Genomic DNA, 17,397 nt, shown 5'->3' on the forward strand with positions numbered 1-17,397 from the left:
ATTGCTCTAAATAAACCAGCTTAAGCATGTCCTACATTTTTTTTTTAAATTAAATCACTGTCTCTTAAATTATAAATTATATTCGACAAGATTTTTTTCTGACTTGTTCTTCTTCTGGAAACTAAACACATTAAGTGACTAATCAGTTTCCCCCAAATCTTGTGTGTATGTTTGTGCCTGCATGTGTGTGTGTCTATGTTTACAAGCTGTGACTGCCTGTCTCCTTTTCTGAACAAAAGTCAGTTTGATGCACAGCCCAAGAAGTTGTGGATTGTGATGAAAACACTCAGAGGATGCAATTGAAAGTGTCATGTGCATTTGGCCTTGGAAATTCACGAATTGTAAATGGAGATTCCATGCTGGAAGGGAGAACAATCTTGCATTATACCTGAATTTTATGAATGAATTTGGTGATTTCTCTAAGAAATCTGAAGAGATGGTATTTTTCTAGGATCAGACAGCAGTTCTGTTGTTGAGAGTTTTAGTTGATTTCTTCTTCCAAAATTTGTATTATAAGGGTTTTTATTTTTGACATTTCTTTTTCATTAGTTTGGGAACTTGGTAAGGGAAAGTGTTGTTGTTTTTTTAATTGGGCAGTCTTTAAAAAGAATTTTCTTTCATTTCAAAAGGAAGGTTCCCAATTAGCCTTTGACAAGAGGTTCGTTACAAACTTTGCAATCACTTACCAGGTCTTTTGTGTAGTCAGACTTATCTAGTGACTAGACTTTTCCTAGTTCAGACTCAATTTTCAGGAATCCTATTAAAAATATCATTTGTTTGGTTTTAAGATGACTACATCTGCAAACTGGAAGGTGGAGTCCTGCTAGGAGTTTCTTGGTAACCCAAACTACCTGCAAAATCAGTTAATTTCTAAGACAGACCATCCCACGTCCTGAGCTGCTGAACCCTTTACTCCGTATGTTGTTCAGAAGCATATATTGGCCCACAAATATGTGGACTCATTTCATTTCGCATAGAATAATCCTTAAAGAAGCAACAGGTGCTTCTTTATGGAAGAATGGAAAATTCCAAAGAATTGTCTTTGGTCTCTGTCTCTTCAGCACCCAACACAGTGCTTGGCACATAATTGGCACTTACAAAACACTTGTTGGTTGATATATTGATTGTTAAAATGTTGTAGATGGTGGTTAAGGTTAAATTTATCAACTCACATATCTATTTTTACATTTGTGAAATAATATTTCACGGATGCTTTAGAAACTCACGAGTTGTTCTCCAGTGAATAGATGGAGGGAGGGAGGGAGGGAGAGAGGAACAAAAAAAAATTAATTTGATCATCTGTAATTGCAGATTGAAAACTGAACCTTTTTAAAAGCTGTTAGCACAGAGCTTGACATGAAGCCTGTCGCTTTGGGTTCTGTAATATGTGTGTGAATGTGTCACCAAGTAACCTGGAAGCACTATGTCATCTGCCAACATCTGTACATGAATGGGAATTTCTCACAGTATGTGCACTAACGCTAGGCTCAAGTTGACAAAAGAGTGATTTTGACAAATACTAGAACTGAAGAACATCGTATAAACCCAATAGATGCCCATGTGCTTTTCTCTGAGACAGGCTGGTCATTTGAGGAAGTCTTGGGCTTTCAGAAGCCACAGTTTCTTCCTACCATAGATTTGGCTTAACAATGTCAGATCGGGAATCTTAAGCTGTTTGTTGCATGACCTGCATTGGTTTGTTTGTTTTTCTCCTTCAGGCCTGATGGAATAGGAACTGTGACGGTTGAAGAAAAAGAACGTTTTGAAGAAATCAAAGAAAGACTCCGAGTTCTCCTGGAAAATCAAATCACACATTTTAGGTAAAGCATTAATTACATTTGTGACTGAGGGGGAGAAAAGGATTTTGTGACACTACCTGTATGACCTTCAGTAAGTCACATAACCTCTCTGAGCCTCAGTTTACTCATCTGCCAAAAGTGGATACTGGACTTAGTAGCCTCTGAGGTCCCTTCCAGCTCTCATTCCTGTGATCCTATTAGGATGCTGGGGCCCAGAACAGGCCCATTGATCAGAGATGTATTATTGGTTGGGCAAAGACAATCATCCTATAATGATGCATGGAGTAATCAGAAGACAGAGTAGGATGAAAGAAGGAATATTATAAGCTCCAGGCCATATTTTCTCAGATGCCTATCAGTCCTGTCTGTTGAATGTCTAATTCTTTTATCATACAGGCTGCCTTAGTTCAATAGTCACTGTTGTTTAGTCATTTCAGTTGTGTCCAACTTGGGTCTTCTTGGCAGAAATACTGGAGTGGTTTGTCATTTCCTTCTCCAGCTCATTTTACAGGTGAGGCAAATAGGATAAAGAGAATTAGCCAGGGTCACACAGCTAGTAAGTGTCACAGGTCATATTTGAACTCAGGAAGATGAATATTCCTGACTCCATACCCAGCATTCTATCCACTGCACCACCTAGCTCAATTACTCATCAACAATCAGATTTCTATCTCACTCTCTAAAGAGTCTACTTAATTCAATTTAATACAAGATTTTTTATTAACTCCTGCTTCATGCCAGGCACTGTGTAGGCACAAGGGATAGAAAAACAAAATGTAAACCTTCAGATGCTGCCCCCTGAGAGTGCACATTCTCCCAAATAGAAATGACATGCTTAGATAGAAATCAATACAAGAGTCCAAATACACAGGAAATTTATGGGGGAAGCACTAAGTACTGGTGGAATCAAGAAAGGATTTTTGAAGGAGGCACCCCTTGAGCTCATTCTTGAGGGGAGCAAAGGATTCTAGGAGGTAGCAGTGGAAAGAAAATGCATTCCCAAGCAGGGGAGACAGTCTGTGCAAAAGCTTGGAGGTGGGAGACCAAATATCTTGTACCAGAAACTGCAGCTAGGTCATGTTGCTTCGAGCAGCTGAGTGCATGGGGAAGACTGAGGCAAAATCAGCCAGAAAATATAACTTGTAGCCAAATTGTGAAGGGCTTAAAATACCAAATGGAGGAGTTTTCATTTTATCTTCAAGGCAATTAGGAAGTGAATAAAGCTTCTGAAACAGGGAAGCAATGTAGACCTTCCCTTTAAGAAGATCATTTTGAGAAGCTGTGTGGAAGTTGAATTGGAGAAGGGAGAGGCTAGATGCAGGGATACCAACTGGAAGCTAGTGCAATAGTTCAGGCAAGAAGCGATGAAATCCTGACTGGTGGCAAATGAGGGGATGGGGAAAGAGCAAATATGTGTGAAAGAGGTTACCAAGGTATGATTCAAAAACAAACTTGATACTCAAAAATTATTATAAATTATGTCAGTTCTTTATTTTGCTTCATATGGGGATACTAATTGTAAAGGAAAAGAGTTATCTGTCTCCTCACGATAGTTTTCCCTTGTCTCCCCATTCAGGAGCAAAAAGCAGACAGCCTAGTTATGTGGCTAGGCAAATGGAAGGCAGGGACAAGAGATACACCTGCCTCAATAGCTTATAGGTTTTCCCCAACTCATAAGAGAGCCAGTCAGTCCAGCTCTCTTAGCAATGACAATGCAACAACAGACTCATAGGGCAGAGGCTGCTCCCTGAGACAAAATGAGTATTCCAGGAGGCTGCAGAATATGTTTCAGAATATTGGGCTCCCAGGGAGTCAGTTACAATGCCAGCACGCTCAATAGGCATGAAAGTCACTGGAGTTTTCAAAAGTGCCTAACTTGTCCCCAAAGAGAGCAGCATTAGCCAATATGTATTGAACACGAGTTGTGTGTAGGACATGGTGCTGGGCAAACATTTCTTGACCACCAGTTGTGTGAAAGACATGGTGCTGGACAGCAAAGGCCGAAGTGCCAACATACAAACTAATGAATTAGATGAAAACATCTAAAGGTTCTCTATGATCTCCATCATGCTCACTGAGTTTTCTTCAAGACTCAGCTCACCTCCTCCATGAAGCCTTTAATAACTCTTTTAGTGGTGAGGTGTGTCTTCTGCCTCAAATAAGCTTTTACACGCTTCTCTGTTTACAAGTTGTTTCCACTAGTAGAATGGAAGCTCATGGAGAGCAAGGATGTTTTCTTGTTTATCTTTGTCTCTGTATCCCCATTTGGCAGCACTGTGCCTTGAACACAGTAGAAGCTTAATAGATCTGATTAATAAAAAACATTAATAGACCTGGCTGATTTTATTCTTGTGTGTGTATCACTATTGTCCAGGTTGGAACTTTTCTTTTCCACATAAGATGCACTACTTGGCTAAAGGGGAAGCTAGGTAGCATAATGGATAGAGTACTAGGCATGGAGTCAAGAAGACACATCTTCCTGAGTTCAAATCTTGCCTCAGACACTTCCTAGCTGGATGACCATGGGCAAGTCACTTACCCCTGTTTGCCTCAGTTTTCTCATCTATAAAAAGAGCTAGAGAAGGAAATGGCAAACTACTCCAGTATCTTTGCCAAGAAAACCCTGAATTGGGTCATGAGGAGCTGGAAATGGCTGAAAGGACTGAACACCACCACCAACAATGCATGGCTAAAGTCGTCAGGGGTTGGAGGGTTAAATGGATTTTGCCTGAGTTGTACAAATATCTCCCAACACTGACACTTGTAACTGATGCATAAGGTCTTACCAAGCTAACAAATGATTATGCTTTCACCACAGAAGCATAAAACAAACCTTGTTTAATTTACTGATTATTTCCTACTGCAGACAAGTCTGACAGTCAGCCTTCAGTCATTACACACACACACACACACACACACACACACACACACACACACACACACACACATCCTGTGCGATTCAGTATTAACATAACATAATGTGACAGATTAAAACATTTTCAGCGCCTCCAAAGGAGTTGCTATAGGAATCAAATTGTAGGACTCTCATATCTTGGTGCTAATTATCACTTGTATTTATGCTGCCTAAAGAATCTATGTCTCTTTCAGGTATTGCTTTCCATTTGGCCGACCTGAAGGCGCGTTAAAAGCTACACTCTCTCTTTTGGAAAGGGTAAGAGTGACAGTTCAAGACAGGTTGGATATCTAAGGTACAGGAGCCTCATTGTAATAGAATATTGTCATCAAATGATTTTATTTATGAGCTGAATGCTCTCTAGATTATACCAAGCATCTGGGTGAAAACTAAAAGACAGCCCCAATTCCAGATGCTTTAACAACAAAATCTCAAACATCTGGGTATCTTCTTTTTTTTCCCTCAAGCTTGCATACATATGATTAACATTAGGCTAAATCCAAATTTGAACAAAATAATGATTTAGTAGTGAGATTGTTTTTTTTCTGTTATGTGGATGGACTTTTGCCATCTTACTTATGCATGGTAGTAACATTTTAAAGATAATTCTAGTGGCTACTTTGTAAATGACTACGGAAAATAAATTATGTACCTTTCCATGGGAAACCTTTCAAAGCTTCTGTAGATCTACAGTCTCATCAATAAGGTTTTTCTATCCATCCAACTGTGCAGATCACAATCCACACATGCCTTCTCATCTTTGTATATTCTCACCTTTCTCCTCCCAGATTCCTCACTGGAGGAATACACTCCAGTTTTGGGGGCCTTCCTGCTCTAAACCTTTTACAATTCTATAGGCACCAGGGCAGCTAGTCCTTGATCTATCCATCTGTTATCCCTCATTCTTACATTAGGAATTCACCTCCTTTCCTAGTCATACATTTCCTGCATTCAGCAAATATTATGCCATTTTTGCACACAATGTTATGGGAATGTTAACAATGGAAAAACATAGAACCCTGTAAAACCATGCCTATGCCCAGTAAATTCCAATTCCCAATTTTCTTTTAAAAATGTGACTGAGTGATGCATGTGAATTCCCTTCTTGCTCCCCTTTTCTTTTCCCCTCTGAAGGTCTTGATGAAAGACATTGTTACCCCAGTGCCGCAAGAGGAGGTAAAAATGGTCATCCGTAAATGCTTAGAGCAAGCTGCGTTAGTGAACTATACTCGTCTCTCAGAGTATGCCAAAATTGAAGGTAAGGCTACCTTCTGTCACCAGTCTCAGACTAAAATTTTGATATGTTCTCTTGGGAAAATTTCTGACTGTTGGGTATTTAATTCTATGCACACACACACACACATTCCATATTTATCAAGCACCTACTACATGCAGAGTGATACACTAGACTAGGAAGACAAAGACAAAAATGTAAAACAGTCCCTACCTTCAAAGAGCTTGAATTCTCCTGGAGGATGGGGTAGGGAGGAGTTACAACACATAAATAGATAAATAAGCAATGACATGAACTGGGATAGGAAAGTGTTCTAATGACCCAGCTGAACGTATTGAATTGACACCTAAACTCACCTGACAAGAGACGTGAGGCTTAGTTGTAGCTGAATAACAGATCAAAAGCCTGACATGCAAAAAGAAAAAAAAAAAACCTGTTTACTGAAGAAAAGGGGGATGGAATTGGCAGAAAATATTAGGTAAATGAAGTCTCTTGTAAGGCTGGGTACGTTTGGCATCAAACACCTGCCCTGTGAAGCATTTAAGGTTTGTAACTTTTGTTACCCAAAAGAGTGAAACAGGTGACAGATGACCACAACTAGTGGCCAAGAAAAGGATGAATTAAGGAGGCGACATCTCAAGTCTGCTTTCACTATTTCTCATCCCTTGAAGGTGTCTTCCTTTTGTTGGTGTTTCTAAATATTTTTATGTAATGATAATAGGTGATCTAGTTCTCAGATGGTCTCAGGGTCACATCAGACCTCTTTCACTTTGGCCTTCCTAATTCTTAGGCGGGTGAGACCACAAGACCTTTAAAATCAGTGAGAAATAATCATTATTGACCATCTAATCATCCCTTTAAGTAGATCTGATCTGTGGAGTTAACGGTTCTCTGGGCGGGGTGGGAGACTCTGAGTCCCAAAGGTATAACTAACTTTTCATTGTTACCTTGTCGGCTGCTAGAGGGAGATTTGAAAAAAGCCCACCCAGCTTGATGGATGTGTAAGTGTATCAATGTGGAAGCTCTGTGTGCAAAACTCAATGTGCATTCTGGATTCAGATTTTTTCTCACATGTGAAACATGGCAACTGACTAAAGCAAACAAACCCACTTTGTTTGCCTTCGGGACTTAAAAAAATTAACTGACCAACCTCCTGCCAGAGTCCTTGTTTCCTTAGAGAATTAGGTAAAGATTGTGTCAAATTTTCAGTGTTCTGTACATTACATGTCCTCCCTTTTTTCAATTTTGTCTGTCTGACAATGCAAATTGTGTACCAGTGGTAATGAATTCATTGTTATGCATCCAGTGAGAAACACTTAAGAATTGGGCACTAAAAGGATGTTTATCAACTCTTGACTTGGTAATGAGTGACAAAAATAGAGGAGGAGGAAGAAGACCGACCGTTTCAGTGCTGTATGATCAGATGATTTTGCCAGCGTTCACCCTCACAGGAGATGACAGTTGGTTGTACTCAACTGAAATGGGTAACCAGAGTAGGCGAGAATGGAACAGGATTTGGATCCCACCCAGCACTGGTATCATGGCAGCTGCCTCCCTCCGTAGGTCTTGGTTGTAGATAGTACTAACCTTTCAGTAAGATCTGCTCTCTTCTTTCAGATAAATCTATGCCCCCTCCCTAAAATAAATGAATACATAAATCAGACTTAAGATCTGTAAGTAAAAATGCATTCATTTCCAAAGTAGACCAGCTAGTTTGTACCTTTCCTTTTGTGCCTCAATTCTTCTCAGTTGTGTTAATTATCTTTTGCACTGTGACTTTTAGGTCTGGGAGTACTTTGAAGCAACAAATCCTTTTTTTCCAGCTCTCTTTTCAGAGAAGTACTTCATTCCACACTACCCACTCTCTCTTGCTTCTCTCCTTCCTTGTCCGGGATTGGCTCAGCCACTTTTCTATGTGACCTCTATAAAAAGTGGTTGTGACACCAATTTCAAAGCATGCTGGGATTGTTAACTCCAACAACCCAACATCCACCAGCTGCATGCACTAGGTTTTCTTTCATGAGCATAGTCCACTGTGCGTGGGCACGTGGCAAACTCAAAAATATTACTACCACGCAACTTTCCTTTACAAACACCTGTTTTTACCAGCAGGGGAAAAAATACCACCTTAAATTTGGATACTCAAGCATCTCCTACTGACTTGCAAAGCTCTCACTAATGATAGAATTTTGGAATGAAGTTGTAGTAATATTGCTGGCGACTATGTTTATGAAGAAATACCTCAAGAGCCTTAGATACTAAAGTCTGAAATCCTTAGTATCTTGGAGCCTTAAACCAATGAGATTCTGTTTCCCTTTATCCATGATGTTTTGGTCATTGTATTCTTGCAAACGATTCCAAAAAGACTTGTACAATCGTGGTCACAGCCTCTCTTGTGACTCATGGCATGCTGAATGGTTAATCCAGTAGATCTTCGATTTTTAAATTCCTTTTTCTTTTATCCTGTGTTTATCCCAAAATACTCTGTGGCTATTTTCCTTTTGAGCTAATGTAACGTTTTCCTCTGACCTGTGACCTTTAACCTCTTTACCTCTGACCTAAGCCTCTTGCATGCCCAAATCCTCTTTTATAGGGAAAAAGAGAGAAATGTATGAGCATCCTGTCTTCTGCTTGGCCTCTCAAGTGATGGATTTAACCATTCGTGAGTACCTACCACCTCCTTTCCATGCTGTCTTCACTCTTTCTGTTTTCATTACCTCAAGACAATTCAGATCCAAACCAACTCACTCTCCTTGCTTCAAGTCTTTTAGCATTTGGCTTGTCTGTTGGTTCTGTCTGTGAAACCCCAGTGTGAGAAGTCCGGTCACTTTTTATCAGCCTAAAACCAGGTTAGACAATTAAGCCATTTGTTTGTGATAAACTCCAATTTGTCTGTAAGTTTTTTTGTGTTGTTCTATGTCTGTGACCTGAATGCATTTTTACTTTGCTTCTGTGTAGTCCCAGTTTGTAAAGTATTTGTCACTGGTACACAATCAGAAGGTAGCAGCTACACCAAGGGAGCAATGAGCAAGGGGCTAGAGGAAGGACAGTAGGGGCAAGTCTTGCCTTTCTTTTCCATATGTAAGATCTCAGAACAATTCTGGGTCCAAGAGAACATAAGCAGTCCTTCTCTGCCTACAGTAGCGCATGGCGCACATATGCCTCCTGTCTGTTATCTCTCAAGCTCAGTCGCTTGTCCTCGTTCTCTTTAGACTGATTGGTCCTGTTCCTCCAAGCTCTGGCTAGAACATATGACTTAATTGTCACGTAGAGAGTTCTGTGTGTGTTTCATAGCTTAATTCCACATTGACCTTGATTTGACTAATTTTCTATTTGTGCAGCATTTGCCACCTCTGTGAAGGAGCCTTTTTTGCTGACCCCCATACTTCAGGGCGGTGGGAATCCAAGGGGCAACTTTTTTTCTTTCTAATGTCATATATCACACATAAGTGGGGGGCATTTTGATCCACTTGCTCGTTAATTCTGCGTATCTGTTCTTATTTCTCTCTTCTCTCCTTGCTCTCTCTCTCTCTCTCTCTCTCTCTCTCTCTCTCTCTCTCTCTCTCTCTCTCTTTCTCATATAGAGAATCAAAAGGACACAGGTGAACAATTGTATATGCATTATAAACTAAAGAGTTATATTTAGTTTATTTTTGTATTTTCTTTTTATCTGGCTCCTTAAGTTGTATACTCCCAGAGACTGAAGTGGAGTTACAATAATGCTTAAGGAGTTAATTTGTGCTGTCTCAACACACATCATACCCCTTAGCTGTTGACCTTCTAGAGAACTTCGATAAAGGCATAAACTTCAAAGGAACAGAATTTCTCATTTTCAATGGAATATCATTCCATTTTTTGGTGCAAACATTTTACTGATCTGGCCTCAGGTGGTCATATTCACTTTCAAAGGCTACTGAATTCAATTAGTCCTCATTTTTATTTTCCATTATTTTCTTTTCTTGTATTCTGACCTATCGAGAAGTTTATGTTATTCAGTGACTGTGTACTACTGATGGAGCTAGAGGAGACTTGTGTTTGTGTTGTTGTTGTTTGTAACGTGTGGGAAGATAGAATTTGCAGGTAGGTAGAAAACGGATGTAAACTGTTTGAGTAGTTTGTCTTGGCGGTCCATGATTTCCACTGTTTTTGTTACTTTCTCTTGTGGGGCAACCTTCTGGGAAGCTCTAAGTAGTTGGACATTCTGTCTTTGTTGGTTAATAGCACCTCTGAGTAGATTCCATAAAGGAAGATCTTGACTTCAAGCTACTATTGTCAACAGTAAAAGTGTGACCTGGTAGATAGAGTGCTGACCTTGGAATCAAGAATATCTGATTCATATCCCACTTATAACACTAGCTGTGTGACCCTGGGCAAGTCACTTATAATCTCTGGGTTCCTCAGGCAATTCTCTAGCGTTTATCTACTAATTCATTGACAGGTTGTGTCTATCTACAAGCTGATGATTCCCATTTTCTTTATGCATTTGTATTGCTGGAGAAACAGCTGGAGGAGTGGACAGAGCTGGTCTTAGAATCTGAAAGATTTGGGTTCAAAACCTGCCTTTGATACATACTGAGCAATTCACTCACCTTTACAGAGACCTAATCAATTCTTTAAGACTTCAAATTGTAAAGGGGGGGGCAATCTGTTTTGATGGAGGGAATTAGTTATTCACCAGGAGCTCTACAAACCAATGAAATCTCTGGTCCTATCAAATATATCTGCATCATATGTAATAAATCATATATAATGTAGAATTTTTGTTGATTTTTTTTAATCTTCATGAACTTAGCAAAGGAATATGTAGACTTTAAAAAAATAAAATTTCATTAACTATGTTTCTTTGGAGGAAAATTTCATAGTGAGCAGAGCACATTTATAATCTCCTTCTTAGCATGTTAAAAAGCCCAGGAATTCAAAAATGCTTAAATGCATATGGATCTTGTCGGTAGCCATTTAGAATATTGCCTTCTATATGATCAAATGCTGGTTTCTTATGTGAGTGGTGGAAAATATTCTGTGGGATATTTCTGTGGAATCAACTCAAGGCCTCTTCACACTGGCAGAAGCTGACTTCTGAGACGTAGAAATGAATATTTGGAGGAGTTCTTAAGTTGGGCTCTTTCTTTTATCCTTTGGGAGCCTCAAAGACTTATCCTTGTTCAATTTAGAAACTTTTCATCTTTCTGGAAAGAGGATGGGGTCAATGACCAGCCCTCTCAGCTTATGACCTTCATTTATTTTTCAAAATATTTCATCTTCTTTTCCTTTCTTTAAAAGTAAAATTGAGCTAAGAGTTTGGTTTCCCCTTCCCCTCCCCCAAGAAACATCACTAGGCACAAATAAGTAAAAATGGCAAAAGTTATTATAATTTGAAATAATCATCTTGAAACATAACGTGAAACCTTTCCTGGTCTTTGGAAGGGGAGAGAAAGTTTGTAACCTTATGACAATCTTCCTGCTGAGCCAAGTTCTAGTAAAACACCAGATGTGAGAACCAAGTATAGAGAAACGAGAAGTCTTAGATCTTCGCTTTTCATTTTATCTTTTTCGTAATGTAACCCCTCTTCATTTATCAGTTTTGCTAAGAAGCAGTTTCCTTCGTAATGAGAAAGTACAGGTTGACAAACAAGAATGACAAATAGAAAATTTGGACTGTCTTTTCTGTTTTTATACTTTTATTGAAAGAGCTGAATACTCAGCAAGTTGAGCACTCAACTGTTGCTTTGAGACCTTATTATGTGATGGGCTCCTTTTATGATACATTCTCCTCAACATCATCCGACCAGGAGACCAAGTCCCTCTCCAATACAACTCAACACACATTTATTAAAACTCTATAAGGTACTATATTAAGCACTGGGTATATAAAGAAAAATATTACAACAGTCTGTGCTCTCAGTGAGCTTACATTACACTCAAAGTTATATTTTTTTCCTTAAATGATGGCAAGAGAAATGAATATTTTGTCCTATCGAACTGGCTTTTAGGAGGATAGACTATGGAAGAATCAGATTACGGGTATAGCTCAGCTGTTCTTAACACCTTTTTTTCCATCCCCTTTGGCAAGATGGAAAAAATCTATGAGATCCACTCCCCCTTCTTAGAATAATGCTTTTAAATGCATAAAATAAAATACATAGGATTACACAGAAAACCAATTAAAATGCAATTATCAAAATATTCAAAAAAAAATTTGTACAAAGCCCAGGTTTAGAAAGAAACAGAAATATGCTAGTAAATGTTTAGTAACTGAGGGAAGGGGAGGGAAAGGGAGTGGAAGATTTATGCACAATGACTTTTAAGTTTAATCTGCTCTATTAAAACTTTCTTAAGTCTACAAAAAAACAATAAAGCAAATCCTGATTTGTAGCAATCGCTGACACTGAAAATTTAACCATCTGATTAGTGTTGGCTCCACCACAGCCTTATGTAGAAGGGACTTCAGAGGTCCTCTAAACCAACCTCTTTCTTTACTCCAAAATAGGAAATTCAGACCTGGGAAAGTGATGGGACTTTCTTAAAGTCGCACAGGTAGTAAACATAGGAATATCAGGCTGAGTCACTTTACAAAGGAAACACACATTCTAGGGACACATAGTCCATTACTAATCTCTCCATTTGAAATAGTCCATTAGCTTCAGGGTACAATAAATTTGGAATCAAAAGATTTGGGTTCAAATCCTAATGTTACCACTTATTAGCTGGGCAACCCTGAACAAGGTCAGGTCAGTTTCCTCATCTGTCAATGATGGGGTTGACTAGATGTTCTCTAATGCCCCCTACAGATCTAAATCTATAATCTTAAGGAAGGAGTAGGTAATAACCATATCTTTAATCACATGAAACGTTGAAAATAGACCAGAGGGGATAAAGTACATTTAGTGATGTAACTCACAGAAAGCTGACTATTTAGCACCCTCAGTCATATACATAAAATCACAAGGATCTTTATAAAAGGGAAAAAAAGGTTTGTTTCAGTTGACAAGCAATTATAGTTCAGTAAGCCCTAGGTTATCTGACTTGGAGTATATGAATTCCATTCCCATGGCATTTATTGAGCACTTTACAATGTTGTAAGTGCTACACTAAACACTAGGGATAAGAAGACACAAAAGAAATAGTCCCTATTCTCAAGGAGTTGATATTTTAGTGAAGGAAATGATATGTACACAGGAAAATACAGAATCATCACAATAGGGAAAGAGAACAGAATTTATTAAGAACCTATGATGTGCCAGGTACTACGCTAAGCATTTTATGAATATTATCTCATTTGATCACAGTAACTGAAGAGAGACACAGAGACACAGAGACACAGAGAGAGAAACAGGAACTAATAACTGAGGAAGAAAGATCAGGAAAATCAGAGAGAGCTTCCTGCAGGAGGTAGTAACTGATCTGGTCTTTGAAAGAAGTTAGCAATCCCCCAAGTAGGGAGTAGAAGGGTGGATGATGAAAGGAAGCATTCCTCACATAGAAACAGCCTAGGCAAAGGCATGGAGGTGGAAGAAGGAATATCATGTACATCCCACAGGAGTTTATGGTTGACTTGAGAAGTCAAGACTTTGAGACAGGAAATACCCAAGAAATGCCAGACATTTCCAGAGCAACTCTGGGCCATTTGGTCCCATTTTATGAATGAAGAAACTGAGGCTCCAAGAAGCCTACCCAGATAGGTGACCAGACTCTGGATTAAACCCAGGTCTTCTGAGTACAGACAGCCACTGAGTCACAGAGCTTCCAAGTTATTTCAAGTGATCTCTGACCCTATATAAAAACCAAAGAGAAGAGCAAATAAGCAAACAAACTTCTAATAGGATGAATAAATACTGTCTCACATCCATATTTTCCAATGTTTTATAGATATTATTATGACTAAGAAGATACAAATTCATTTAAAAATTCAGTTCAACTCAATAACATTTATTATGAACCTATAATATGCAAAAAGATCTCCTGAGCATTGTAGACACAGACAAAAGGGGAACTAAGCCCTGCCCTCAAGAGATATATATTCTACTGGGAGAATATAACAGATACACAGATAAGTAGATAGAAAATAAACACAAAGTTACTTAAAATATTTTCATGCGTCAGTGTGTGCCCTCAGAGACAGAAAGCCCTGTCTTCTGACACATACTAGGTCATGGGACTCTAATCAAGTTCGGTAAACTCTTGGTGCTCTAGGCAACACCTCAAGACAATATTGGAGTATAATCTCCTTGAAAGCAGGTTTACTTCATCCCTTGTATTCATCTCCTCAGAGTCTAGCACAGTACTTGGCAGATAGTCATGCTGAGGAAATGGTGATTAGTTGCATCTTATAAAAGTTTCAGCAAAGGTGGTGATCTGTATAGGGAGAAGTCTCTTACCAATATAATTAAAGATCTAGTCCAAAACCATTTTTTTCAAACAAGAAAGAGTAGTGGTTGGGAGGTGAAGAGAGAAGAGGGAATGGAGAGAACAGTGGCAGGAAGAAGTTAGGATGGGGATCAGAAAAGGTAAAGGAGATAGCACCCAAACCATGTTTTGAAGGAAGCAGAGATTCCAAGAGGTTTAAATGAGGAAGGGAGACATTACAAATATGAGGATCCAACTGTACTCATACATAGAGTCAGGAGATGGAATATTGTTTGTGAGGAACAATTAGAAGGTCAGTTTGGCTGTGACACAGAATAGATGAAGGAGGGTAATATAAAGCAAGATTGGAACCATAAGTATGCCAGATGACTATAATAACACAGATGAAAGTAAATGAAACAATTTCCAAAGTTACTGATACAATGATCAGTTGTGAATTTACAGGACTCTCATCAGAGGAGTGGTAGAATTAGGTATAGAATGAGGCATACACTGTCAGATTAGCCATTGTGTTGACCTATTTCATTCTATTGAACTTCTTTGTTATGAGGAAAGATTCTTTTTTTCATATACTTTGAGAGTTAGAGGAGACCTTAGTGGAAATCTACTCCAGTCTATGCTTGAAAGGAATTCCAAGCAAAACACTCAAATCACTGTCTCACATCTGCTTAAAGATATCTAAGGATGGGGTGGGGGGCAGAGGGGGAGATCCCACCAGCCCTTAAAGCTGCCAAAAGGTAGAACTTTGGGACAGTTCTTATTGTTAGGAAATTTTCTTGATATGTAGCCCAAGTTTACCTCCTTATGATTTCCAATCACTGCTTCTGGTTCTGTAGGACCAAATAGGGTCTCCTCAATAGCTGCCTTCAAACATCTGAAGCTCCTCAACTTGATTCTTTTCTTCTCCAATCTAAGCACATCCAGTTCCTTCAGCTGATTTTCCTATGACATGAACTCAATGCCCTTTACCATTATTCTTGGCCTCTTTTGAACACTCCTTGGCTCACCAGTTTCCTTTCTTAAAGCATGATACCTAGGACTGAAGACAGTAGGATTGACAAAAGAAATGCACAGTGAGACCATTGTCTCTCTATTCCAAGAAGCTGTGCTTCATTTCATGCAACCCAAAGTCTCATTAACATTTTTGATTGTCATGTCACACTACTGACTCATACTGAACTTAAAGTCCATTAAAGCCTCAAGATCTTTTTTTCCAGAACTTTTATCTAATTTTGACTCCCCATATCATACTTATGAAGTTTGGTTTTATACTCAAATATAAGACTTTGGATTTATATTTATTGAATTTTATCTTATTCAATTTAGCCCAATGTTCTAGCATTCAAGATCCTTTTGGATCCTGATTCTACCATCAGTGTGTTAGCTATTCCTCCTTTGTGCTATATGAAGAACTGGTATATTTTTTTCTTTGAGGGGATGGATATAAGTCATTAGAAAGGGATAGTAATGTTAAAAAAAATTTTTCACAAATGTATTAGATATTATAGATATTAGAAAATCTAAAATGCCAAACTGTGTTTTTTGTATTTTCTCCTAAAGGTAATAGGGAACCATCGACATTTTTCAGTAGGGAGTTGACATTGTCAGATGAGTGTTTTAGGAGTATCAGTGTGAAAATTGTTTGAAGAATAGATTGGAGAGAGGAAAGAGCGACAGCAAGAAAACCAAGTAAGAGAATGTTACAATATTCTAGGGTAGAGGACGTTACTTACATTTGGATGCATGCTTGTGAGTGAAGAGAGGAGATATACTGGCAACTAACTGCATCTGGGACAGTGAGGGAAAGGGAAGAATGTTGCTGAATTAATGGTAGATTTTTTGCTCAATCCAAAGTACAATGGTACAACTACTATTATGTAAGAGAGAGAGACAGAAAGAGAAGGGAGGGGTGAATGGAAGGATGGATGGTAGATCAATGATAGATACAGATAGATACATAGAAAGATACATAGAACGATACATAGATTCATACATGTGTACACATATAAGGTATTAGAAAGAAAGTTGGGACCTCATACTCAGAAAAGTCAGAGCATTCTTACTCTGAAATTTAGGTATTCTTTGACACACTTGGAATAACTGTCATGTAATAGTCTGAAGTTTTCACTTTTCTTCACATAGACTGGTGTTTTGTAGAAGAAGCTGACAGAGGAAGAATAATTCAGTGAACTGTTAGAATTGAAGGAGGATGATTTCAGCCCTGCTCTTCTAGTTGACTTTGCTCATATTTGAAACGATATCTCAACCTTCCCATCTGAAGGAAGGACCCTATTCTCCAAGAATAGATAGATAAGGTCTAAGATCATAGTCCATTGGAAATCTCCCATGGAATTGACCCAAACCCTCAGAGCTTAAGAGATTTCAAAAATACATGTGCCTTAGCTTGTGATCTTTTCTAAGTATCTGAAGACTTTAAGGTGGGCAATATGGACTATAATTTGTTTGGTGACCATTTTCCTGAAGGACTAATGTGTTTTCATAAAAGCACTGTAAAATTATTTGGCATCTATACTGTCTGATGTGCCGGCATGTTGGCTTGGCTTGCTTAATTAAATTTCTTTGTTACAAAGAAGAGTTCTATTTTAGGAATGGAAGCGGATTATTGAAAGGTAGAAATGATGGGAGAAAAACACTAATAAAATATCAGTGATTAAAGTGAATTATATGGTGTCTACAGGTAAAGTGAACAATGAAGGGAACTATGGATAATTCAGTCATTCATTCAGTATCATTTATTGATCAAATATCATATGCAAAACCGTATACTCTTATGCTAAACTCTTCTGGGTTCACAAAAAAAGAAATTGGAGGGAAGAAATTGAAACTTTCCATTGATTGAATCACTGGGACCATCGTTCATTCCTCCATATGGACTTCTAAGGCCTTCTAAGATCTTGATAATCTCTGATTCATTTGCCCATGTACATGCAGCCCTAAAGAAAGTAGATGCTCTCAAAGGCATTTCTCAGCTATCTCTTTGGTGTCAGGCTTCTTTCTCTGCTTTTATTCCACCCCAGAACACTGTAAATAAAGTTGTATGAGCTAGTGTTTTTAAATAGTGACAA

At 38.5% G+C, this 17,397-nt stretch overlaps 1 protein-coding gene across 2 annotated transcripts in view; it reads left to right on the forward strand.

Moving 5' to 3' along the window:
* CADPS (calcium dependent secretion activator) overlaps positions 1–17,397 on the forward strand; it is a 544,059-nt gene that overhangs the window by 399,256 nt on the left and 127,406 nt on the right. For both annotated transcript variants that reach the window (XM_072598786.1, XM_072598785.1), the window contains exons 14-16: positions 1,719–1,820; positions 4,908–4,971; positions 5,848–5,971. In XM_072598786.1, coding sequence (XP_072454887.1) covers positions 1,719–1,820; positions 4,908–4,971; positions 5,848–5,971 — 290 coding nt within the window. The remainder of the gene's footprint in view (positions 1–1,718; positions 1,821–4,907; positions 4,972–5,847; positions 5,972–17,397) is intronic.

This window comes from Notamacropus eugenii, chromosome 3, assembly GCF_028372415.1.
Source record: "Notamacropus eugenii isolate mMacEug1 chromosome 3, mMacEug1.pri_v2, whole genome shotgun sequence".
NCBI lineage: Eukaryota > Metazoa > Chordata > Mammalia > Diprotodontia > Macropodidae > Notamacropus > Notamacropus eugenii.